Source organism: Panthera leo, chromosome B1 (assembly GCF_018350215.1).
Source record: "Panthera leo isolate Ple1 chromosome B1, P.leo_Ple1_pat1.1, whole genome shotgun sequence".
Taxonomy (NCBI): Eukaryota; Metazoa; Chordata; class Mammalia; order Carnivora; family Felidae; genus Panthera; species Panthera leo.
Genome location: NC_056682.1, coordinates 131685385 through 131712972, shown reverse-complemented (window position 1 = coordinate 131712972; position 27588 = coordinate 131685385). Strand labels below are relative to the sequence as shown.

General features: G+C 37.2%; 1 protein-coding gene across 7 annotated transcripts in view; it reads right to left on the bottom strand.

Annotated features, from left to right (window-relative positions):
* Nucleotides 1–27588, bottom strand: part of FAM13A (family with sequence similarity 13 member A) — a 357659-nt gene that overhangs the window by 83688 nt on the left and 246383 nt on the right. For 5 of the 7 annotated variants that reach the window (XM_042935908.1, XM_042935906.1, XM_042935907.1 and 2 more), the window contains one exon: nt 7142–7183. In XM_042935908.1, the coding sequence (XP_042791842.1) occupies nt 7142–7183 (42 nt within the window). Of the gene's footprint in view, nt 1–7141; nt 7184–23873; nt 24129–25848; nt 25907–27588 lie in introns of those variants that run through there. The other 2 variants (XM_042935912.1, XM_042935911.1) reach the window with 2 other exon arrangements.

Below are 27588 nucleotides of genomic sequence, written 5' to 3'. Positions count from 1 at the left end.
TTCTTTTTTTTTAAAAAAAAAATTAAATTTAAGAGACAGAGGGAGGAGCAGAGAGAGAGGGAGAGAGAGAATCCCAAGCAGGCTCTGCACTGTCAGCACAGAGCCCAATGCAGGGCTCAAACTCACAAACCGTGAGATCATGAGCTGAAATCAAGAGTTGGACACTCAAGCGACTGAGCCACCCAGGTGCCTCTAAATCTGAAGTTCTTATAAACAGAAGTCTAAGGAAGGCAGAAAGACTGAAGAATAGAGCAGCAAGAGGTCTAGACAGAATGGCTCTAAGGATGTCATTTCCTGTGAGTAAACTTTTCCTTTGCCTTCTCATGCTGAGGAAAGATGTAAGAATACAAAATATAAAAATTCATATAATTTATCAGTATAGCCTAAATAAGAAGCTTAATATTTTAATTAACACTGATAGAATTAAACCCAGAATCTATACTAGTCTCATACTAAGTAAAAAATATGACTAGCTCAGAAACCAAGAACTTAATATTGAATACCTAAAGAACTATATGATACATATTAGTTAAGTTTATAATCATTCTTCAGTATAAAATAATTATACTAGTGGTCTGGTTTAGTGTTTTCTAGCTAGGGGTATATCTCTTATGTGACACATTTTTCCCTCAAATTTTTTGTTGTAGTAAAACACACATAAAATCTATTATCTTAACCATTTCTTAGTGTACAATTCAGTGGCACTGAGTATATTCACATTGTTGTGAATTCACTCCATTCATCTCCAGAAACTTTTTATCTTGTAAAACTGAAGCTCTGTACCTATTAAACAGTAACTCCTGATTCTCCCCATCCTCCCAGCCCCTGGCAACCACCATTCTTTGTGTCTCTATGAATCTGATTACATTAGGTACTTCATGTAAGTGGAATCATACAGATGTCTTTTTGTGACTAACTTATTTCACTTAGCAAAAATGTCCTCAAGGTTCATCTGTGTTGTGCATGTATCAGAAGTTCCTTCTTTTTTTAAAGGTTGAATGAGACTCCACCATGTGTATACACTGAGTTTTGTTTATCCATTTATCCACTGAGGGACACTTGGATTGCTACTGCCTTTTTGGCTATTACAAATAATGTTGCCATGAACATGGGTGTACAAATATTTCTTTGGGACCCTGTGACCTGCTTTCAATTTCTCTTCATCTTTGACCACACTTGTTATTTTCTTTTCTTCATAGCAGTCATCCTAATAGGTCTGAGGTGATATTAGAGTTTTGATTTGCATTTCCCTGATGGTTAGTGATGTTCAGCATCTTTTTGTGTGCTTATTTGTTATTTGTATAACCTCTTTGGAGAAATTTCTATTCAAGTTCTTCGCTCATTTTAAAAATCATTTTGTTGTTGTTGATTTTTTGGAATTCTCCATATATTCTGGATATTAATCCCTTATGAGATAAATGATTTGCAAATATTTCCCCCATTCTCCTTTTAATTTCTGTTGGGAGTGTCTTTGTTGTTGTTGTTTGATGCACAAGATTTAAAAACTTTCATGAAGTCCAATTTGTCTACCCTTTCGTTTCTTTCCTGTGCTTTTGGTGTCATATCTAAGGAATCACTGCCAAATTCAGGACTGGGTAGCTTTTGCCTGATGTTTTCTTCTGAGAGTACTTACAGATTTAGCTCTTACATTTAGACGTTTGATCCATTTTGAGTTAATTCTTGTATATGAGATATTAGGTGAGCGGCCAACTCCATGCTTTTGCATGTGGATATCCAGTTTTCTCAGCACTAGTTACTGAAAAGACTATCCCATGACACATTGAAAATATGGACACCCACCACCGCTCGAAGGTCAGAATCTTGGCTAGTGAGATGCCAGCATCTTTAAAGAGCTCTACATACTTTGTATCATAATGATGGTATTGTCAAAAAACAGAAAATAATAAGTGTTAGGAAAAACATGGAGAAATGGGACTTGTGCACTATTAGTGGAAATGCACTTAGAAATGGTTAAGATGTCAAATTCTATGCTATGTGTATTTTGCCACAATTAAAAAAATTAAAATGGTTAAAATGATACAGTTAATGTTATTTATATTTACCCTCCCCCCGCAAAAGAACTGTACAGGCAGAGATAATATGCTTCCTCAGTTTAGAAACACCGAGTTAAAAAGGACAATGGAAACAAATATTTTTAATATATACTTATTTGTGTTCAAAGATACCCAAATGTCTAGTTGACCTTATTATCTGGGAAAAATCAAGTAGCTAATCAAATAAACAGCCTGCTTGTTTGCTGTATTTGGTAGTCAACAACAAATAGAATGACTGATACATTACTTCTTTAAACTATCCCATCTAAAAATGAGAATTTTTCCCTCAAAATGGTAATTTAGAAAACATACAATATGCTTGAGAAGAAAAATAAACTATTAAAATGTAATAAAGTATGACCAAAAAGTCATAAATCTACAATTCCAGCACAAGTTGTTTGAAAGGTAATCCACAAAGAGCTATTTAAAAACTTTTCTACATAGCAGGACAGGAGTGGCATGATACAGTTTTCAGATCCCATCTAATGTCAGGTAATGTTTTTGTTTTGTTTTGTTTTAATTTTTAAAATTTGTTTATTTTTTGAGAAAGAGAGAAAGAGAGAGAGAGAGAGAACATGTGCACAAGCGGGGTAGGGGCAGAGAGGAAAGACAGAATCCACACCATCAGTACAGAGCCTGACACAGGGCTCAAATCTGCAAACTGTGAGATCATGACCTGAGCCGAGATCAAGAGTCGGACACTCAACTGACTGTACCACCCAGGCGCCCCTGTCGGGTTATGTTTTAATCTGAATTTACCCAAAGCTAAATATTTCTTCAATGTAAACTCTACAGTTAAAAGATTTTCATAAATTAATGATCCCTAGTTTCAAGGAATGAAAATACTAAAATACTCAAGAATAAGTCTGTATTCCAAATAGGTAACTTAGAAATAAATCTATTTGATATTCCTAATTCAGGAAAATTAAAAAAACATGTGAATACTGAAATTGACCCTAAGCAATTCCAAACCTGCTAAAATAGGAATTTAACTTCAATTTGCACCTTGAGTATTAAAACTTGGGCTGAGATTGATAAAGACTGTCAATTTTAGAGTTTCAATGGAGCACAAAATGAGAAAGAAAAAGCAGAGGAAGATTAGTGCAGTTGCTAAGAGGCAGATGTTAGGTGAGCAAGGAGCCACCATTCAGAGGTCAGGTGACCAGTGAAAGACTGGTTACAGGTATGTAGCCCCTGAAGCACATTTAGGATTTTGATAAAGTATGGGCAGAGATGCGCTTTGTATACTGGCTGTATGTATCATCTACGTATACAAACTATATATATATAATCCAGGAATTTGTAAAGAAGGAATTCAAGAGTAGAAGTCGGATGGAATGGGATAGGATGGGATGGGATCAGGACAAGATCTGAACCTGGCCATAAGGAATGTGAAGATAGTATAGGTGAGGTGGGAGTGGACAGAGATGAGGAGGAATGGAGAGTAGAGATGAAAAGCCTTAATCCCAGTGAAAATAAACACAGAAATCAAAATCTGAGTTTGCGGATACTGAAGACCCAGACAAATAAAACTAGAATTAGCAACAGATTCTAGCCAGATCTGACTGGATGACAGGGAAAAGAATTCAGACAATAACAGGCTGGATGTGGCACACAACACCTATGGCAAATTGCTAATCTGAGCAATCGAGGTAGGGGCACCTTTCTGGGAGTCTAGCCGAGACTATGAGAGGCCAGGGTATAGACATCCTTGCCAAGAATGTTCTTCACCTGAAGTCTGCAGGTTCTTGTTTATTTTGTAGCAATCTTGCTAAGGGTTTGGCATAACCCATTCTTCCCTTTCATTTCCTTAATCACTTCAACAGGGTGGGTGATCTCTAATGAGCATCTGGGGAACAATGACACCTACTGTTTGAGCTACTGTATCTGCAGTAATCCTGCCCATGAAATGGCAGCAAGTCAGATTTGTAGCCACTCTTTCTTTCCTTTGCAAAAAAAATAAAAAAATAAAAAAATAAATAAAATAAAGTAAAATAAAAATAAATAAATAAATAAATAAATAAATAAATAAATAAATAAATAAAATTAAATTAAATAAAGTAAAATAGGACGAATGGTTCTGGTGGGTTAGGTTAGGTGCTGAAGAAGTGCTGAAATTTCAGAAGACAAAGTTCTTGTCTGAGAAGATATTTAATCTAGAATGAGATTATATGAGTGCATGTCTATTTATAACAGTCCTACCTTACAAGAGAAAAAGCTGAGGATAAATGAAATGTATGGTAGACTAACATATGGTTCAGCCATGAGTGTTTACAATAGAGAACTGTAATCACAGAAACTGAAATTCTACAAGATGAAAAATGGAGCAAGGTCATGACTGAAATGGCCTCTCTGGTTCCCAGTTCCTGCATCCCACCTTCCTTCTTCCCCCAGCCACAGAAAGGTCCTAGAACCTCCATGAGTGGACTGCATGTCCTCTGCATGCTCTCCAGCTCTATCTATCCTCTGCCTCAGATACAGATTCTGTCTGCATTATACATAACGTACCGGGTCTCCACTCCAATAGCTGGATGTTTGTCTGATATCCTGCACCTGAATTTCTTTATGGATCATCTATTTTCCTTCCTCTGAAACTGGAGCCCTGCATTGCCTTTATCTTCTGTTTTGATCCAGTCTTCCTAAAAACTGCCCACTCCCAGACCTACAGCCACTGAGTTTTGCCATTCTACCTCATGCTGGACCTTACAGAATAAACCACCAACTGGATCTCCTGCCACTGACCCGCTATTTCATTCCTGTCCCTCTGGCTGGCTGGCTGCCTGTGGCTGGATTTACTTCTGCTGAGTGCCCATCTCAGCTGATGTGCTCATCTCTTGTTTGGACCTTTCCTCTCTGTCTCTACCCACCCCCCCTCAAAAACAACAACAACAACAACAACAACAACAACAACAACAACAACCAGTTAACAATGTCAAAATATAATATACAGCACACAATATTCAACATTCCTAGTCAGGGAAGATATCATTTTGTAACTACCAGTCACTTTTTACTTTTCAAAGGCACAGTAAATATAATTTTGGGATTTTAAAGAGCCAATTTAGTTTTTCATCATGGTGACAAATCATTACGAAATTCCTAAGTCTTACAGTTAACTCCCCTTTCTGAGCACTGTAGGAATGAAAACTTAATAAAGTAGGAGGGAAAGGGAGACAAAGAAGCTACAGAAGTTTTAATATATTTAAAACATTTAAGCATTCATTTGTTCTTACTAAAGGTAGTGTCAAAAAAGTGCACTAATTTATAAATTAAATTAGCAGTGGACATGTTATGCTTCTAGTTCAAAAATCTGGAAGAGCTGTAATCATAGTTAACAATCATGTTTTCTGTCTTCCACTTGAATTCTGTATGCTAGAGTAACCCAAGAAAAGTTAATCTCAAACCAGCCATGCAAATAATTTGAAAACAAAACCAAAAAAACTCCCTCTAAACAGGTTCATGTGTTACTAATAGATTCTCCCTACTTCATGCCAAGTAGATAATAAAAAAAGTTAAATTAACTTGTATGAACCTAGTTCTTAAATAATTTCTAAGACTATCATATAATGTTATTCAGAAAAATAAACTACATTTGAGATTGTAATTTCAGGCCAAATAATAATTATTATTTCATTTGTGGTACAGCTCCACTTTGTTAAATTTTCAAAAGAGCGTCTGCTCATAACTTCCTTCTTCTGCAACTTTAGCTCTCCTGTAATGTGGGCTAGCGTGCACATTCATTCTTTTTTCCTACTTCTATAATATTTTAGTTTTTATGACATTTAACATTGAAAGGTCAAATAGCCTCAACCAAGAGTTGTGGTAAATACATTTTCTTTACATTCTTTTACTTTCATTTTGCAAGTATAGAATTTCTTTTTCAAGACTAAATAGTCTAAATAATTTTTAAAAATTATCACGCTAGAAGACATGGTTATGTCTCTTTAAGGACTTAAGACTTATAATTTCCATCTGCTTTTTAAAATGGTTAAAAAAAATAAAATTCAATACTATGTAAAACATAGATTGATGTTGCCCAGAGGAATAAAAATAAGACATTCTGAGAACAGTTCTCATTAGTTGGCATGATCTAGTGCTTTGTCTTTTGTATTGTGTAAAATTTAATTTCCATTAATATATGATAATCATTTGTTTGATATTACTGTGCATATTTACATAATGAATACCAGAGTGACCACGTACTGGGCAACAACTTCCTCATGTGTTTAAGGTAATTGTATAGTTGAGGTAGCCTATGAAGTAGAATATGCTGATTTGATTGGCAGGAAACCAGAGTGAATCAAACGGACCACCATGTTGTCTCAAACTAAAACCTCAAATGTTCTCTCTTTTGCCACAAAGTGATTATGCAATATGCTTCAAGTTGCTGAAGGACAAAACAGTACTAAAAAGCAATCACTTGGCTAAGACTGAAGTCCTATGACACATTTCTGAACTATTGTTGGTTGAATTAAAGTCTAAATCTAACTCTGGGGCTATTACAACAAATCAGATTAAAAAATAAACTCTTTATCACACATCCTGACATTTCTTTTAAAAAAGTAGATTTCACAACTGAGGAAAGAGTTAACATCTACTTTGAATTCTGTAAATTTACCTGTTGTAATAGCTGTTATTCTGCCTCTGTAAGCTTTAGCAAATAGCCCTAAATTCCATCAACTCACTGAATACTTACTTTCACACTTAACATAGCCGAAGACTTTTTTCAGCCAATGAGCCTTGTGCTCACACCCCTCCCCCATCTGCATATATGTATAGAATAGAAATTTTTAAGACACAGGTAACGGCCTAATCATCAGGAGGTTTCTGAAATTAAAATGACTACCTTGGCATTTCTGGATTTAAAACAAAATATCTTAATCTTTTCAGCTCTGTTAATTTAAGATTTCTTAAACCAAAGAGAAGAAAAACACAGCATGAACAATATGATGAAGAGTTCTAATAAGCTTAGTTTGGCCATAGTGTAGAACATTCTATTGAAAAGCATTAAAATGGGCAAATAAACTCAAAGGAACCTCACCCCTCCTCCATTCCCTGTAACAGAACAACAAAAATAAAATAAATACCTCAAATAGAAAGGTGACATAGGTCTTTCATCCTCCTGCGAACTAAAAGGAAAATAAATTCTGAATTAATTTCTGTTAATATTTTAACATGTCAATTTTACTAAAATTCTGTTCTGCCTGTCAGAAATTTTATTTTGACACATTAGAGCTAATCTCACAAAGGAGCAAGGTTAATAAAACATACTCTACCTTGGACCTAGCCAAGGTCAATTACTTCTTCATGGGAGACCATCAAGAGAGGTTTCTTTCAAGATTAGCCTAAGGCAAAAGTAATTCACATCACACTTTCAAGAGGAAGCTTTTTACTACCTTATTTCTACAAGCCCAATCCAAGTTCTATATATTATACATAAACTCTTAAAATGATTGCATACATACTCAATTACCTCAATAAAGTTAATTATAGCTCATTACCACAATGATGAAAGTAAGAAGCAGCCAACAAAATATCCCTGTTAAATGTGAGCCACTTCAGGAATGATGCCCTAGCAATGAGAGGCACATCAGTAAACAACACTCTTGAACTTTGTTTTTGACAGTTACTTTAAGTATTAATGAGTATGGATAACACGTAAGGACATAGATGAAATTATAGAAATAGTTGACATTATTCAAACAACATAGAAGCAATATAAAACTTAATGCAAAGGTATTTTTAAAAATGTAAAATATATACAATAGTTTTCCCTTTAATATGTGTTTTTCTTCTGATAAATGACTTCAAGGCAAAGAATGAGTCAGTCTCTCTCCCTTAGTGTCTACTGGAGTGATCTTTGAACCTTTTTGATTATGCATTCATGAAATCTGCTTTTAAGCAGCCACTCCCCTCAATATATGACTAAGTATCTACCTCTATTAATTATGTGCATGAATTAAACAGATAAAAGTAGAAATAGAAACTGTTAAAATTAAAAAGAAGCTCTAAAATTTTCTCCTGTACTCCTATGGCTAATCTTGTATACCACATGGGGTGCACACCACCTTAGGGGAAGCAACTAGGTAATCTCAGCTTTCCCTCTCAGCTTATTTTTTACTTTCTTAAGCAACATTGATGAAAAAAGTTTGCTTCAGTTGGTAATATATTGGCAAAATCTTATGACAAAGTTATACTATAAAACACATACACACAAACACAGCTGTCCTCCAAAGGTCTTAACATTTTAGTTGAAAGACAGCACACAAACTAAGACATACTATTTCTCATTCTTTCATGATTTTGGTTTCCAATTTCATTACAGCTTAGCTGTTCTAATGTTTATGTTGCCAAAGATTTTAATGTTTGTGATCACTTGTGCCAATTCTTTCTAAGTGAAGGGTAAGTGATGCATCAGCTTTATTATGGACTCTAATGTGGGTGGATTGAGGGCAAAGCTTGTAGAGTCAGGCTGGGCAGCTGAAGAGTTAGAGGTAACATGTGGGAAATGTCCAGGTGTCTGGGGAAAGAAGCCACCTGGAGCTGTGCTATTACAAGAGGGGACTACTTGAAGCCAAACTGATACAAGGAGCTTACATATTAGCTTCAAAATATTCCTTGAAAGCACTTAACAAATTACAAAAAATGCTGGAATGGGGTTGTTCCCAAATCAAGGATTCATGATCAAGAAGTACTAATTATGAGCAACACTATGCAAAAAGGCTGCAACTAAAAATCCGTAACGGTTTTGTTATAGGAAAATTGCCTCCGTGTGTTATAAAATGGGCACCGTACTAAGTATTTTTTTGCTCAGAACAGATCCTGAACTCTAACATGTAACAAAATTGAATGAAAATTAACAAGGGTACGTTAGTGAAGATTTAATTAGCAATATGGTTGGTTTCCTCAGAATTTAGATGATTTAGATGGTGCAGAGTTCTAAACACAGCTGTTCACATGTTTTGGCTAATGTTTATTTTGTGTGTGTGCTAAATTTCTTCGTAGCAGAGGCAATCAAAATCAATCCTTTCTGCCTTCACATTTTTTTCTGACATATTTATTCATTAACCAGGTGCCACCAGGTGCTCTAACATTAATTATCTCACATAAATTCTCCCCCAAACCCTCCCTGGCACTTGCCTCTCAACGTGAGGAAAGTGGGCTCAGAGTGGGCAACATAACATATGCGGGTCACACAGCTAGTGATGTGTAAATTACTATATTACATGTTAGTCCATTTTCATTGTTTACCATCTTCCCTTCAGTTTTAACCTATCAGAATACGGTGGGATGAATAGGCGAAGAAAATTGATGTGACAGCCAGTCTGCATTCCAGCAGCCCTCAGCAAGATCTTGTGGACTTTATATCCCATCATAAAGATTCTAGTGACTCTACACCAGACTTAGTCGGTCCACAATGCATGACGACTGATAGCATGTATAAAGTGATTATTTTATTGAAGTGTACTCTGGCAGTATAAGAATATCTCCTGATAGAAACACAAGTTTTTAATCATAAGCAAATATTTGTCAGGCTGCATCAGCCTGAAAACAAAGTAAAGTTGTCCATGAAAGACAAAATGAGAAACTCTTAATTTGGATATGTCCCTAAAGTTTAACTAATTTTGCACGTTCCAAAAAAGAAAATGTAAAACTACTGAAATTTAAATAAAATAAAACAGGCTTAGTATTAGATTTCTTCAGTCACCAGTGGTCAACAGGGCAGAAATCCACACACAGTACTCAAGGACAACAATATAATTCAAAACGAAAATGAAAATAAATCAATTTTGATAGTTAATTAGCATATTTCTCTTTTCCTTTTCATAAAAGTACCTTTTCCTTGGGTTTAGTAATGTAATCTTGACAAAGGTATAGATTCTAAAACAACTGAAGCACTGATTTCAAATTAAGTCAATTAATTCTAAAAATCAATTTAATGCACTGATTTCAAGGCAATTTTAAGCAAAAATGGCTAAGGAGAATTCTTCCAAACATAACTGAGAAAACAAACTTTTCCATACAATTTACATATCAGAACATAAGACATTTGAAAAAAAAATCACCATTTCTACATTGGTACAAAATGGCTATTTTGTTATTGTTACAGTCCCCAAATGTCTACTTATAGAGGTTATTTATGCCTGTTTCTGGATTTATGTCAATCTTAGGCATGTCTGATGGTATTAAACGAGTCATAGTTTTTGGCCTAAATTTTATTTTATTTTTTTAATGTTTTATTTTTGAGGTGGGGGGGGGAGGACTAGGGCAGACAGAGAGGGAGATGCAGAATCTGAAGCAGGCACCAGGCTCTGAGCTGTCAGCACAGATCCCAACGTGGGGCTCAAACTCACAAACTGTGAGATCACGACCTGGGCCAAAGTCGGACACTTAACCGACTGGGCCACCCAGGCGACCCTTGGCCTAAATTTTAAATTGAGAATTATTTGACTCATTTTTAAATTTTTAAAATAAGAACAAGTACCGCAAATGAAAAAGGGAGTGTGTGCCATAAAAGTAAACCAATGACAAATTCTAACAAATTGGAATTCATTCAGTTTCCTCCTTGGTTACTAACATAAACTCCAGGTTTTAATTATTTCCTGTTTGCTAACCCTGAGTAATGGCCAAGTTTAAGCAGCCAATTAGTTTCCCTTTGTTTTCTCTTTAAAATTCAAACATACATTGAGAGATTTGGGCAGCCACCTCATGTATGCCAGGCAATCAGGTGCCTGATGTCCTCAGACACATGGTGATCTATTCTCTCAAAACAACTGTCTCTGGGAAGAACACTGATCAAACAGACCCAAGTAACAGTCCAAATCTAGGAAGCTACAACTGTGAACGGCAATAACAGATATTATGTTTTTAGTGGGTCCTAATCGAACTTATTTATATGGCTCAACACTAGTAAATGCACATAAATGAATGAGAGCTAGACTTACATTACAGTTTCTTCACGAGCTGTGCTAATTTCTAATGTGAGGCCAATGAATACAATACCCATCAATTTAATTACATGGAAAGCTAACAGATATCACAAAATGTATGTCATTTTCTATGTCTGAGAAAAAACCAACGCTTTTGGGAGAATCCCGAGGGTGGTATTCAAAATGGAACTTCCTCTGCTGGATCAAACCACTGTTCCAATCAATTACCTTTTGAGTTATCTCAGTAAATGCTCCAACTAGTCCAACTGTCTAACTGGTTGTCTGGCTACCAAAAAAATGAACATCACCTGCATATTTAGCTACACACTTTAACAAATTTTCGAGTGATTTGATCTAAAAGAAATAGTTCGCAAGTGTTCCTTGAGTACTGAGGAGTATGAAAAACAGGTAAATGCTAAGGATTAAGTTCTATTCATTGAAGAATCTAGGAAAACCATCAAACAACAAAATAGACAAATGACAAAGCAACAAAACAAAACAAAAACAACAAAACAGAGCAAAAGGGAGAGACCAAGTGAGGGAGTAATAAAAGATACAATTAAAAGTATTAAGTAAACATTTTTTCTGGAATTCAGGTTTTTCCCTCATGTTGGAGCAGAATGTGCTAAGTTTTCTTAGACGAATTTTCTTAGAGAATGATGAGGTGAGTGAAGTTAGCAGATTTTTTTCCTTCCTTCCTCTGCAAAACCTAAAGTGTCACACTTGAGCATTTTCAATTTGTCCCCAGTGCCAGGCATTAACCATGTACTACTCCAAGTGGAGAGTGATGTAACAGCTGGTGTTGTCCTCAGATTTTTGGTTTGGCCTCATTCAGGAATATGGAAAAAAAGCCACAACAATCTCTCTGTTCTTTTTGGGAAACAAATGTAGATGTTTTCAGATTGGTTCGTAGGTAAGTGTTTGCAGCTGTAATTTTGGGGGGATATTTTTGTAGATGTACGTATATACTTCTTTGTAAGTTTTGTAAGTATTATAAACCCAAACAGTTTTGGTTAGTTTTATTATTTGCATTTTGTGATTAAGAACACAACACGTGGCCAGTAGAATTAAAAACAAATTATTGAAGTTCAAGAGCAAATTGATTTTCCTGACCAAAGGGTAAATGCAAAGAGCTGAAGCTGTTAATATTCATAGGACAACAGGAATTTCTGGCCAACACAAAGAGGTATTATTTTGGAGGCAAAATAAACAGACAAAACAAAAAGACACCCAAAAATTTAGAAGTTTTTTCTCAATTAGAAAAGAAAACATTCTTACCATTTTCTTGATCGCCTAGTGGAAATTTGAAATATACCGGTTAGGGGTTGAATTGTGTCCCTTCAGAAAGATATGTGGAAGCACTAACCCCAGTACCTCAGCATGTGACCTTATTTGGAAACAGAGTCTTTACAGAGGTGATGGAGTTAAAATGAAATCATTAGGGCACCTGAGTGACTCAGTTGGTTGAACGTCCAAGTTGGGCTTAGGTCACGATTTCAGTTTGTGAGTTTGAGCCCTGCATCGGGCTTGCTGCTGTCAGTGCAGGTCCCACTTTGGATCCTCTGTCCCCCTTTCTCTCTGCCCCTCCTCTGCTTATGCTCTCTCTCTCTCTCAAAAAAGACAAGAGAAAAAGAAATCATTTGAGGGGGCCCTAATTCAGTATAACTGGAGTCCTGGTACAAAGGGGAAATTTGGACACAAAGACAGACATGCACCGGGAGAATGCCGTATGAAGATGAAACTGTATCTGCCATTAAGCCAAGGAACTCCTAGAAGCCAGGAGACAGGCCTGGAACAGATCCGTCTCCAGATCCTTCAGTGAGCGCATGGCTTTGCCAACATTGATTTGGAACTTCTGGCCTCCTGAACAGTGAGGCAATAAATTTCTCTCATTTCAAGCCTCCCTGTTAGTGGTACTTTGCTATAGAAGCCCTAGGAAACTAATAAATCTACTAAATGTTTTTTCCCTAAATTCAGAAGAACCTGCCTAACCAAAGTGTCTTCATTTTGTGTCTCAAAATTCCTTTGTAGACACGCTCAGACTAGAATTTATTTCCAACACTGAAATGGGGATTTGATTTCCAGGCCTGTACTAACCTCTCATTCAAATGAACTATCTTCAATAAGTAGTCCAGAGACAATATTTAAAAGAAACCTCTGGTTATGATCCAGTTAGAAACACATTTTACGTCATTATACATACACACAAAATGGACACACATTTTATGAAATTTCCTTACTTTTGATATTTCCATTGTGTTACATTTTACTTACGTAAAATTATATAAAATACTAGTCACAACCTGCTAAATTCATTTTATGACCACCAATAAGTCATGACTCACAGTTGAAAAATAGTGTTCTAATAATTACACTTCTCCCTTGCTTGATATATACAATGATACTCAATGAATGTTGTTGAATTAAGATCTATGTTCCCACAGGAGAGAAAGAAAACACTCGTTCTTTCTCTGCTCCATTGCCACAACCAGCAGTGGGCCAAAGAAGTACAGATTTTGTCCAGTCTAGATGGCAGAGAGGCACAGAGAGGAAGTGGTCCCAGATAAACCCAGCAGTGGGCATGAGAACATAGTTCTAGAAAGCCTTGGGTACTTCCAAGTCTCTTTTAAATATTCTTTTCCTTGTTGAACCACAGGATGGTGTCAAGAGTGAGACTCAGGGACACGTGATCTCTTTGGATTCCTCCTGATTTCATGACGATGGCATTCTTTATCAACCCACATTCTTTTAGATTCAAAAAACATACTTGGAGGGAACTAAGGAACATGTCATTTTTTTTTCAGTTCCATATCCCCAACTACTTCTATCTCTGGATGCCTTTCTAATGAATATAATTCAGAGATTTGAGGGGAGTGAGGGTGTGCACACATCGGGGAAGAGCTTCTCATCAGGGAGAGGGAGGGTTCCTTTCTCTACTTCTATCGTGTCCCTTCTGACAGTCAGAATGTCAGAAGTGAAGACAACTACCTGCTGACTGACCGACATGCCAAGATGCTCACCCTGCACTTCATAGGGGATTTTGCCCAGAGAAATGTTTTGAAGTCACAGAAAGGAATTCCTTTTATAATACAGAAGTCATGTTAACAAGCCAACTGCTCTCCTTAAAGAAGTTTATCCCTCAAACTCACAACTGGTCAATCCCCAAATTGTGCTGATTCTACCTAAAGAAAAAAAGACAAGTCTCTTGAACTTGATCTTTCCATTACCACTGCCTTCGTCTTTCCCAGGGTCAGTACAGTTTCCCTGCCATTCACACCAGTTTATCCTTCATATTCCAGCAGGTTCATTCTCCTAATTTAAAAGCCTCTCCCACTTCCCCATTGCCTTGAAGTAAAATCCAAATGTCTAAACCTGGCACTGAAGGTCCCTCCCAATCTAGGTCCATCCAACATACCACTGTAGACCAGTCACTACACTTTTGTAACTCCTCCAGTTTGTACGTGCTGTTCCCTCTGCCTTAAATGTTTCTTCCACCTCTCTCAGCCTGGGTAAATATTTCGTCTTTCAGCTCAAGTGTCATCTAATCTGGAAAGTCATCTCCAGCACCCTGGAGAGGGAGCCGCCTCTTTCTGCAGGCTCCGATACACTGTTCATAGCTATAAACGAGCAGCACAACACCAGAATTCATGAGTTCAGGGGCGCCTGGGTGGCTCAGTCGGTTAAGCATCCGACTTCAGCTCAGGTCACGATCTCGCGGTCCGTGAGTTTGAGCCCCGCGTCGGGCTCTGGGCTAATGGCTCAGAGCCTGGAGCCTGCTTCCAATTCTGTGTCTCCCTCTCTCTCTGCCCCTCCCCTGTTCATGCTCTGTCTCTCTCTGTCTCAAAAATAAATAAACATTAAAAAAAAATTAAAAAAAAAAAAGAATTCATGAGTTCAGATGCTTGCCTCACCTCCTGGATTCGTCTTTATCTCTGTACCACTACCAGCATCTAGCAAGGTACCTAGAACACTCCAGTGCTCAGTATATGGCTGAGTAAAATCAGCATCACCAAGACTTTGCTGAGTGCTAACACTACCAGTTTGATGTAATATTTTGAAAACATACACTGTTTAAATAGTAATAATTCATTTATTATTTGTAAAATGAATTGGGCTGGCTAGAAGCATTTTCAGCATGAACATGTAGATTATTTTAAGTGCTCTTGTTCTCTTCTATTCAAAACTTAATGAAATCACAACAATGCCACAGGCTTTCTCTCCCATCCCGAGACACATGAAATTATTTTCTTTCCTTCCACTGCACAATGAGGTGGGAGTTCTGCCAATATGCCAGCAATGTAAATGCCGTACTTTCTGTGGTGTTCAGTGAGCCCAGAAAAGGATATGTTCAGGCAAGGTAATACGGCCTTGCCACACACTGTATCTGTTTGTTCTGGCTTGAGAGCAGGAAAAGAAAATTATTTCACTTCACTGCAGACCCAAAGGTTGTTTGGGGCTTAAAAATTTTTTTGGTTTAGTCACCAAACTATTTTCAAGGCAGTTGGAAGCTTTCACTTGTCTCTGAGAGCCTTGTTCAGAAAAGTGAGGTTTATCACGGATTGCCTTGGGGAGGCAATAATTGAGAATGCTAAAACAGTAACTTTACGGGGGAGTTGATATGAGTTGATGAGAAAATACTTTTAGAACGTTAATAAGTAAGTTAAAATATTTTCTGATCTTTAGTTCAACAAAGTAAAAGAATATGAGGATACCTGCAGAACAGAGGAAGGAAATAGCAAATAATTTTTACTAACTCTTAAAAATAATTACCATTATAACATTATTGATGGTTTGTTGATATAGTTTTTATTTAAAAGATCTTAACTTCCCAAACTGTTGAGTCTGAATGTGGGTTTCTTGAGGGAGACAAAAATATGCAGAAAGCAATGCAAATTATCCTGTCATCTTCCTTCCTCTGCCAGAGGAGGGTTTTACACAGTAAACGAAGTCACTGACTTGTTTCTACTCTATCATGATTCTTACATTGGTTTTTAGGATGATGAGGAACTTGCCAATGTATGAAGGCTTGATGTCTACCTTCCCTTCAGCTTTGTGATCTTCCATAACTACATGCAAGAGCTCGTTCAGCATGTTCTGAGTGGCTATTATGCGTCAGAGCCTATAATAGGTGCTGCAGATACACAGGCTAATAGGATATGGTCCAAATCCTCACAGAATTTATAGACCAGGGAGAAACAGAAACCCGACAGTTGATAATGATTAGGAAGAAAGGATACATGGCTACCATGTATTGAGGGCTTTACCTCAATAAGTCAAGGCTTTGGGCTAAGAGCTTCACATCCATTTTCTCATTTGATCCTCAAAGACACACTTGGAGAGAGGTATCACTAACTGGATTTTTTTCAGATCAGAGAAACAAGTCTTCAAGAGGGTAATTCACCAGCTGGAGGCCATGGAGCCAGGCAGGGCTGAGATTAAAGTCCGTGTCTGTGGAAGCCAGGGCACCAGACCTTACGCTCAAGCACTATGCAGTCTGTTAGATTAGGGTCATGTAGGCATTATTAGGAGAAAGGTCACAAACAGGAGAACTCTTCCACAAGGGAAGAGAGTGTGCAAAGGAAGGAGGCAGCATGGAGCAAGTGCAGCTCTCCAGACGCGGCAGGTGCATCTAGGCAGGGGCACCCGGGACAGGCAGGCGTTGGAGTTTTTGCTAAGTCGAGGAACTGAAAGTGAAGGAGTCATTTATAAAAATACTACACGGTGTATCAATGGTCCACTCTGGCTGGCTGTCAGTTTGTAATCTTGATTTCAGGGGCTATTTTAATCTAGACAGTGAAGTTATAGTTCTTTCCATGATCATTTTGCTGACAGCAAAATACTCATGTATCATACTAAGCTCTTTCTAAGCCCTTAACTTTTTCTGGCCGTTTTTATTCCCTTCAATATGATCTGAGTAAAGCAGTTCAGTTATTTGCTTTTATTGATTTTTATTCTTACAGTTGATGAGAAGATACATGATTTCCTGACCACAACCTTAAAGGTTTTATCAAATGTATCCTGTGTCTCTCCTCTCCCCCACTGCCCAGTATTTTTATTTCTTTACCTAGGTATCTTAATTTTGAAAGTCAACTTGCTGGGCTTCCTAATATTTTGTGTGTGTGTGTGTGTTTTTTTTTTTGTTTTTTGTTTTTTACCATTCATCTCCCCACTATTTCCCATTAACATGCCATTCTTATGCGAGAATTAAAATTAGTTTCCACATGTGGCTCTGTGACAACCTGCCCAAGTGTTATAATGTAGTGTCCAGAAGAGGCAAATGTTTAGAGACAGAAAGTAGATTAGTGGTTGCCTAGAGTTGGGATGGGGGGTTAAAGGGATATTGAGGGTTGTTTTAGTCAGTTTGGGCTGTTCTAACAAGATACCATAGATTGGATGGCTTAATAGAAACACTTACTTCTCACAGTTCCAGTGATTGGAAGTCTAAGATCAGGATGCTAGCAAGATCAGGTTCTGGTGAGAGCTCTCCCTGGCTTGCCGGCTGCCACCTTCTTGCTATATCCACCTATGGTGGGGGTGGGGGTTGGGGAAGAGTGAGCACTCTAGACCCCTTATCTCCTTATAAGGACACCAATCCTATCATGGGAGCACCACCTCCATGGCCTCATCCAAACCTAATTACCTCTCAAAGGGTCCCATCTCCAAATATCATCACACTGGGGATTAGAGCTTCAACATGTGAATTTTGGGGGAACACATTTAGCTCACGATGGGGATTGACAGCTGAAATGTACAGGGTTTCTTTTGGGTGATGAAGATATTCTAAAATTGCTTGTAGTGGGGCGCCTGGGTGGCTCAGTCGGTTAAGCATCCGACTTCAGCTCAGGTCACGATCTCACGGTCCGTGAGTTCGAGCCCCGCGTCGGGCTCTGGGCTGATGGCTCAGAGCCTGGAGCCTGCTTCTGATTCTGTGTCTCCCTCTCTCTCTCTGCCCCTCCCCTGTTCATGCTCTGTCTCTCTCTGTCTCAAAAATAAATAAACATTAAAAAAAATAAAAAAAAATTGCTTGTAGTGATGGTTGTACAATCTTGTGAATGTACTAAAAAATCATTGAATTATATACTTTATATAGGTGAATTACATGGTTATGTGAATTATATCTCAATAAAGATTTTTTAAAAAAGTTATTTCCAGTTCTTCTTAAAGAATAAATAGTCCTTTTAAGAGGTTTTATACAGTACAAACTATTTCTTGGCAATTCATTCTGATGATCACATAAATATATAAGGGTCATAGGAAAAAACAGGGCAGAAGGTTTTGAGAGTTTCAAGAGATTTGATTCCAGAGTATTTGTAATTACACTTCCTGCAAACCATTCTTTAAGCCACTTTTCAATATTCATCCAATGAAATGGAATGCAATGCTAGAGCCTCACCTTACCTGTGTTAAGAAGTCTTGCATTCAAAAAATTGAAAGGTACTGAAGAATAAAAGAAAAAAAAAACCAAGAGAAAAGCAATATACTACTATTCTTCATGTCTGAGTAGTTTTGTCATTTAGGAAGAACTATCATATTCTTTAACTCTAAAATTGCCCCCATACGTAAGTATATGAATCATTATCATCCCATTTTATAGATGAGGAAGATGACCTGATCAAATCACATGGCTAGCTAGCTGTCAGTCTCTGCACATGTTTATTTGATAGCAAGTTTACTACCTTTCTGCTGCTTTCCCCACTGCTTTGCACTGACTATTCAACACCTTTAATTCTTCCATGGTTTAGACAGGGTGATCTCTGTAAAATTTTAAAACATCCCCATCTTAGTTCATAATATCCTCTTAATTTGGAGTAATTAGCAAATATTTAGACTCAGAGACACTGTAACCATCCAATGAGAGAACTCACAGAGGTCTTAATTATTCTCAGTGACTTCTTGTTACTACCAGGTATAGACTAGATCAGTGATGAAATCTAAGTTTAGATACACAAACCCATAAGGGTTAACTTGGGTTTGAAGTGAGGCATCTTTTAACTCCCTCTTAGACTGTGTCTATGGAGGGATTAGGGGACAAGCACAGAGTGCTATCCAAGTATCAACAAGCTAGAAAGAATATTGGCTTACAGATAAGGTAACTGGTGGTGTCACCACCACAAGCAGTAGAGGGCTCTCTAACATTACACACAAGACGCACAAGCAGGACTACCATTAGCTGGTGTGTTTTCTGGTTAACTCCTGCATCATCCCCATATTACCCATGTTTTCTTGTTTGCAAAAGGTTATTCTAACTACCAATGCTTGGTCAGACCAGATGAATTCTGCTGATAAGACGTTTCAGTGAAATTTTCCCATGCTGGGCCACTACTAACCTGTTAATGAACCCTGGGGCCATGCAAATTCTTAAAAAGGCCATTGCAATTTGGAATTGCAAGGTATTTCACCATCATAAAATAAGTAATCAGTAACAGACACTGAATACCATAATCTGAGAGATGGAGTAATGAACAAGAGAATCATGTAAACTTTCTTAATCTCAGTTTCTCACTTTGGTAAATAAACCAGGGAAACAAGAGGATGCTAACACATGAAAGCAGGTACATTAGATTAATCATCAGTTCCTGACTTCATCTTCCATCATCATTCTTTGAGGATATAAACCGACTTAGTGGTTATTGGAAAGTTAATCGAGCAAATCAAAATACTGTTGTGAAAGTTGAGAGTTTTTTCATAGACATAAGACTCAGGGTTAAGATTTGTTTCTTAGCCTGTCAAAATCTTTCTATACATAAAATAGAGATCCTACCTAAAGATCCACAATATGTAAGGAAAAAAGTCCAATAGGATATAAATCATACAAAGAGCCTGAGGTATAAGTAAAGCCTGGAATCTGATAAAACATACTATCTCATTAGTGACAGAAGGTAAATTTAGTCACCTGAGAAAACAAAACTCTATGCAAGGCTCAAGATCAAGAGTCATATGCTGTACCAACTGAGCCAGTGAGGCACCTCAAGAAAACTTATTTCATTTCTTAACTTAATATGGTTTCCCAACTTACCTCAGATATGATTTTACTTCTTTTGGGGAACTTTGTCAAATGGCAAGAATATCTATACAGTGCTATAGAGTGTACTGAGTTTTATCATTCAGTATAAGAAGTACATAGAGATATTTTAGTATCTTCAAAAATAATGGAGACAGTCTTTTTTTTTTTTCATGTCTTAATCAGCTTTAATTTTTATGAAAAAATATGTTTCTGATGATATCTAATCCTTGTCCTGAGTGCTATCTTTTAAGATAAATATGGTCTTTTAAATCAGCGCTATTTTCACCAATATTTAATACATTTAAATTTGAAGAAATCTTAAATTTTGCATTAGTTTGTAAGTGGTTATAACTTTTTTTTTCTTTTTTTATTTATTTATTATTTTTTTTAATTTTTATTTTTTAATATATGAAATTTACTGTCAAATTGGTTTCCATACAACACCCAGTGCTCATCCCAAAAGGTGCCCTCCTCAATACCCATCACCCACCCTGCCCTCCCTCCCACCCTGCCCTCCCTCCCACCCCCCATCAACCCTCAGTTTGTTCTCAGTTTCTAACAGTCAATAATGGAGACAGTCTTAATGACTCAACAGATATGTAGTAAGATCCCATCTTTGAGCCATTTGAAGTGAATTGTAAGAACTGAGTCCTTCACTTTATAGAGGGTCATATTTTAAACATTTAACCTCTGCAGTTTTTTTCTAAAGGTCATGAGTTCTTCTAAACAGTCAACTCCATCTTTGAAGGTCTATAAATTACATTAATAAACAGATAGCAAAATATATTAAAGGGAACCAAAGTATTTATTTCATTCTTAGCTTTCAACCTCATCTGTTATTCTCATCTCAGTTACAGATTAGCAGTAGCAAATTTATCTTCTACATACTTTCACAACATGCTAAGAAAGGCTAAAAAGTCACTCATGGAAATTGTAAGCTAAGGAGACATTAGGGTAAAAACACACCCTCTAATAAGATCATATACTTATATGAGGTTAAATAAAACAAAGTAATGTTATCCATGTAGGCACATCTCTATTATTATGCTAATCACACTATTACTGAACTCATCACATGTATTGTAATTGTCTGGTACTGTGACTGCATCCTCACTAGCATGTGGCCTCTTTGAAGCAGAGCTTGTGTCTTGATTACTTTAGTATCCCTGGTAGTACCAAGTGTTTAATATATTCAACAACATTGTAAGTATGCTTTGACAGGTAACACTAACACCTAGTAATTGAAAGCATCGATTATGAAAAAAAAAATACTTCACGTAAGGTCATGATATTAAAGATGTTATTTGGGGACGTTGAGTAGTAAAGTGTTAGATTCATATATATACATATATATATGTATATATATATACGTATATATATACATATATATATACATGTATACATATATATACGTATATATATACATATATATACATGTATACATATATATACGTATATATATATATATATATATATACCTGCTGTCAGTGGCTTTACACAAGCTATAATCATTAACTAGAGTTTAGATGTGTGTTTCTCTTAGTGTTTGGACCATTTGTGCCAGATTTGCTTTCAGGAAGCTTGCCAAAATGTATTTACTTTCCCTGTCACACCCAGATTCAGATTCAGTAACTCTAGGGAAAGAGGGCAGCAGGAATAAGCTGTTTTAAAAACTTAGTTCCTCACGTAATTCTCATGCATCTGAAGTATGAGAATCATTGGCCATTCTGCTCAATACAAACAGGAAGCACAAATTTTTTTTAACTGGTATCTTGAGCTATTCTTTTACTCATCTACTTTTAATTCAGTTCTAGCCCCTTACTGCTCTTAAACAGAACTGAGCAAAGCATTCATGCCATCAGTCAGCACACATACCACAAGGCTCTGCAACCTTCCTGCTTCAGGCAGCGTTAACAGTGGGGTCGGTTGGCAACAGTCAATCAGAGGCTCACAGGAATCCCTAGCCTAAGATACTGAACTGGATTTGGAAGAAGCAATTATGCATAGGAACAGGAAAGTTTTCTGCATACATGCTTAAATTCACATGAGATCCTTAATGAAGAGAACTACACAAACCTGCTCCTTGCCTTCAGGAGGTTTATAATCAAAGGCAGGCATAGGCTGGAAGTGAAGACTGCAGGGTAATCAATCAAATTAAATTCTCAGAGCCAGGGAGCAATGAATACACCAATCAGCATTCCTGAATGCAAATTCAAATTATTCCTCTTACATAGTCTTACTAATATGGACTAATAATGCAAAATAATTCTGGAGGAAATCATGCTAGTTCTATTTTAGCTTTCATTAAATCCCTCAGCAGTGTTTTGCCAGTATAAAGATCTATTTTCTCAACAGTTATTATATCATCAAGCAGCTTAATACAGAGTTCAGTAATAGCCAAAATTCTTATCTAGAATATGACTGCTTAAGACCTTTAAGATTGATGTCATTATAAGAAAAACAAGTCCCCAACTTTGAAGTTGGGAAGCAAATCAAGACTCCAAAAAGTGTACATTAGATTTAGTCTGTTGCAAGCTTTAAGCATGTGGCCCTTTCTACTGGGTCAATATAGAAAAATTTCAGACCTATCCATAAACCACTTTCTGCTCCCTTGGGTTATTAATTTTTAGAAGAGGAATTCTTGGGACACCCCCATCAAGTTCCCATTTCAGTGTGCTCGTCATTACAGTGAAAGAAAAACAACCACACTGGTCTATGTCACAGTGTACATCTGCAGGGAACACCCTGCAAATAAACACCGAATTTTTGTAAACCTCATTTTCATTGTTAAAACATGGACTTTCAGTAAAATATTGGTGGCATGGTTTTTAAAATTGAAATTCACTTTTTCGCAGATATTTTCAGTCTTATAAACTATTTACTATTTGACATTTGAGATCATTTTCACTAATAAAACCCTTTAGAATTTTCTGAAAGGAAGCATTTACATGGAATCAAATGATAATGCATGTAAAGTTGAAATATAATCATATGGTTGGAAAAAGTAAATTTAAAAATCATAAAACGTGACCTTGGGCAACTTTGAGACTTCCTCTGTGCCTCAGTTTTCCTACTGTGAAACTGAAGGACTGAATTCCAGTCATCACAGACGTGACTTCCAGTTTTAACATTCTAGAATACATTATTCACTTATTCATTCACCAGCAGTGTTCTTTTTAACAAGCCTCTTTGTTTAAATTTACCTTTCTTTGCTTTGGTATAATTCCTCCACCCCACCCTCTGCAATCCATACTACAATCATTAACGAACAAAATAGAGCTGTGTGCTCAGTCATTCTTACATAGCAGTTCTTAGAAAGGTGTTATATATATATATATAAATACATCTATCTAGAATTATTTATGGGGAAATTCTTCCTTAACATTTATGTCCGTGTATTACAATGTACTTATTGACAGAAAACCCTTGCTTAGATCTGGACTCCAGGAGAGATCCTAACATGCATTTTTAAAAGGTCTTTAGCGTATCACCATCCTTTAAAATGAGCTGAGAGCTTGCCACAGCTTCCCAACATTGCTAAGAAGCTGACTCAGTTGTATTATAAACCTGTTCAATACATTCTTTAGTTTCTGTTTTCCTTCAGATGTCAAAGATATTTTCTTACATTTATTCTCTTTCAAGGAAGGAAATAATTGGACACAACAATCAAGTGAGAAAGATAAGAAATTGGGCATAAATGTCAGTAAAAGCAGCAGTACAATATTCAAATTCTTCTGGTCTCAGGGAAGGACATCATGTACGACAGGCTCCACACGTTTGCAGCACACGACTAAAAGATGCCAAGTATTGGCAAAGTTACATGGTTTCGTACCACTCAGAAAATACAGAAGAGAATAAAACAAAACAAACAGGAAAGAACACTACCTTTGGAGAGGCATGATTTCACAGGCCATTCTTGTATATAAATTTGCCAGGGACCCTCACAACTGTCTCTTCCACGCCAATTGGGTCCGCCTATACAGGAAACGTCTTCTCACAGTGGCTAAGCTGGGCTTGGGGGTGAGGCTGCACCTCACAGCTGGAGAAGCGACTTGCTCTGCAGTTAGCCAGTGTGCTGCTGCTCCCAGCCTCCAAACTTCTTCAAGCAATGCTATTTTATCGGCCGCCTCTCTACATTTACACTGCAGTCCACTTTGACCTTTTGTTCCAGGGACGCAGCTGAACCATCCAGCCAATCAGAGGAGCAGCTGTTGTAGTGCTTAAAGGCGCTGCTTCTTTTGCTCCTGCTGCTCCTCCCTCCTCCTGCTTCTCAGTGGGCTTGCCTAATTCTGGTAACTCGAAACTTTCCTCTTAGCAAATCCACAGAGGAGCTTGTCAGTCTGGGGAGAGCAACCAATAACTACAGCAAGAGCAAAGAGTCCCCCTTACTTCAGTGTTACGGAGACTGCCAAGGAGGAAATCCATTTGTCAAGGGAAGACACTGCCCTATGAAACTAAAGGTTTCTGTGACAGAAGGCAAGAGCTGAGCTCCATCCTGTCTCTTCCTTAAAAAAAAAAAAATCCAAACAAATCACTGGCATTGGAAGGCATGATTCTTCTAGGAGGAAGGCATGCTTCTAGACCCTTGCCCTACCCACATTTATTTCCTGCTGTGTGTTTACACTGCGGTGGTTACCAGTCACTGGTGACATCACCCAAGGCACGTAGCTCACACTTCTGGGGAGAATACATGTCCTAAGACTGTTCAACTTCTCAGGGGATCAAAGGGTCTACTCCCACGGAAGTTATTTCAACTTATTATCTCTTCATTTTATCTGTATAAAATTGAATGTGTTTATTTGTATAATCATTTTCCTCTAAGAACATCAACAGTATGTTTTGACTGGTTGCTTATTTATGTATTTATCTACAGATCTATTTATCTATCTAGCTATTTATTTATTTATTTTTTACAACTAACACCAAATCAATTTTCCATAAGGTCTGCTAACTGCCTGTTAATTATCCAGTCTTCCCTTGCAATTTCTGCTTCAGTATGGAATACTAAAGTGTTGTTCTGGGGAACGTAATTATTAATCCATAGATTTCATACACTGCAGGAACAAGAGAAGTACATTTTTAAAAGATTTCTTTCAGGGGGCCTGGGTGGCTCAGTCAGTTAAGCATCCGACTTCAGTTAAGGTCATGATCTCAGAGTTTTGTGGGTTCGAGCCCCACGTTGGGCTCTGTGATGATGGTTTGGAGCCTGGAGCCTGCTTCGGATTCTGTGTCTCCCTCTCTCTCTGCCCCTCCCCTGCTCTCTTTCTCTCAAATAAACATTAAAAAGTTTTTTTTAAAGATTTCTTTCATATCACGAGAGCTTACAAGGAGTTATAAGAAAGCTCAGGGCATCGCTTTTAGAAGAAGAAAGGGCAGAGGGACAGAGTCCATGGTGTTGAGAAACAGAGGGGTCTTAAAGGTCCAAATAGGTATCTTCCTCCTCTGTAGTTTTTCCTATTTTTTTTTCACAGACCACTCATAATTCTGAACTTAGAACACAAAGTCTTATTATGTGTCCTTTCCTTTACTATACCCGCTAATAAAAGCATTTCATTGTCTGATTAATCCTCTACCATATTTATGAAAATGGATTAGTCATCCTGAAACTTGTGTTCAGATATTAAGGTAAAATATCAATGACTAAAATCAGCCTTTAAAACAGTGAAAGTTGACTTAAGTCCAGAATTTACTTTAATTGCAATTGTCAGTATATTCTTTTTTAATATCAGATTTGGAAATTCTAATTTGATTCTATAATAACAACTTAGTTCTGTATTTTTGCTTAAGTTTATTTTTCAAAATGCCTTTACATCTTAACACTTCAATAAACCGCGTGAGTTAGAAAATCACTATTACATACCGTAATATCTATTTGATTGTTGAGTAAACCAGGTACTAGAAAATTAGGTAATTTGTTCAGATTTACATAGGAAGTCAGTAGCAGAACAGAAACTGGACTCAGAGCTTCTTAGGTCTGCTCTGGAATTCTGCTATGTCATAGTGGTTACTCTATACTATAGGAGTTTTTAAATATTTTGTAAGATACAGATAGGTTTAGAAACACAGTGGACCCTTGAACAACACAGGTTTGAACTGTGCAGGGTTAAATATAGTAGGGTGCTGTAAATGTATTTTCTCTTCCTACTAATTTTAATAACATTTTCTTTTCTCTAGCTCACCCGATTTTGAGGATACAGTGTGTAATATACATAACATACAAAATATATGTGAGTCGACTGTTTACATCATCGATAAGGCTTCCAGTCAACAGTAGGTCATTAGTAGTTAAGTTCTTGTGGAGTCAAAAGTTGTGCATGGTGTTTTGACTGCACAGGGATTGGCGTCCCTAACTCTTATATTGTTCAAGGGCCAACTGTAGTTGAAGTTCAAATGAAGTAATATTTTGTCTTTTCTCAGTTTTATGAACACATCAATACTATATGGCTAAAAGGAGTTCGATAATAAAGGACCTAGCATCATAAACATAAGCTGTAACTCAAACTACAATTTGCATTTAATATATACTAGAGATAAAACATTGAAGAACAGGGGCATTGGGCATTGAGGGGGGCAGCTGTTGGGATGAGCACTGGGTGTTGTATGGATTTGACAATAAATTTCATATTTAAAAAAAAAGAACAGGGGCATTCATATTTTAACCTATGATTCCACCTATGTTTCCTTATAAATTAAGTCTTCATATCAGTATTCCTCTAACATGCCATATTACTAGTGAGACATCAGTGGTTATTTTTAAAAATTACCGAACATGAGAACTCCACAATTACATGCCTTTTCAAGTTTCTATTATTTATAACAATTCCTCCTCTTTTGGGCTCTCGGTCTATTTTCTGGGCATTACTTGATGATCATTGATGAATTTATACCTGGACTGCAGCTCTTTCTCTCTACCACACCCACTGCCAAAGTCCTTGATCACTTAAATACTTTGCTATTTCTATTCCTAACATTCTTGTATCAGTTCTTCAGGTCGGGCAGCAGGAGTCTCATTCCCTGGACTCTGCCAGTTCTAACTCCCCAAACACTGATATCCTGACTGCATCTGCTCCACACTTAGCCCTACTGTTCATCACTTACCCCCCACGCTTCTGCCTCCCCCACTCCTCCCTCTCTTCCTTAGCCTTCTCTTCAGCAACAACTGTTCTGTCTGTAGAGTGTAACCTGCACCCAAACCAACTGGCATGCAGCTTTAAAAAAAAGGCACATTCCTGGCTCTCCTCAGCATTTAGTTATTTCTAAAATGGGCTCACTAGCATCCTCCGCTTCTTCACCCTCTCTAAATCCTGCCAGCTGGGTTTTCTACTGCCAGACCGCTAAAACATTGCAAAAGAAAGTCACATAACCCTGGCAACTAGTGACACTAAAAATTCATGCTATTTAACCTCAGCATGAACCTCGATACTGTGTGGCAACCTTTTTACTTATCTTTAAATGATTTTTCACTCCATCCCCATAGAAACTGCTACAAATCTTCACTGCCACAAATCTGAACCTCTCTCAGTCAGTAACTGCCTCGCCTCCTAAATTTATTGAGGAAGCCAAGATCATCAAATGCGAGTCATTACCTTTGTTCTTCCCT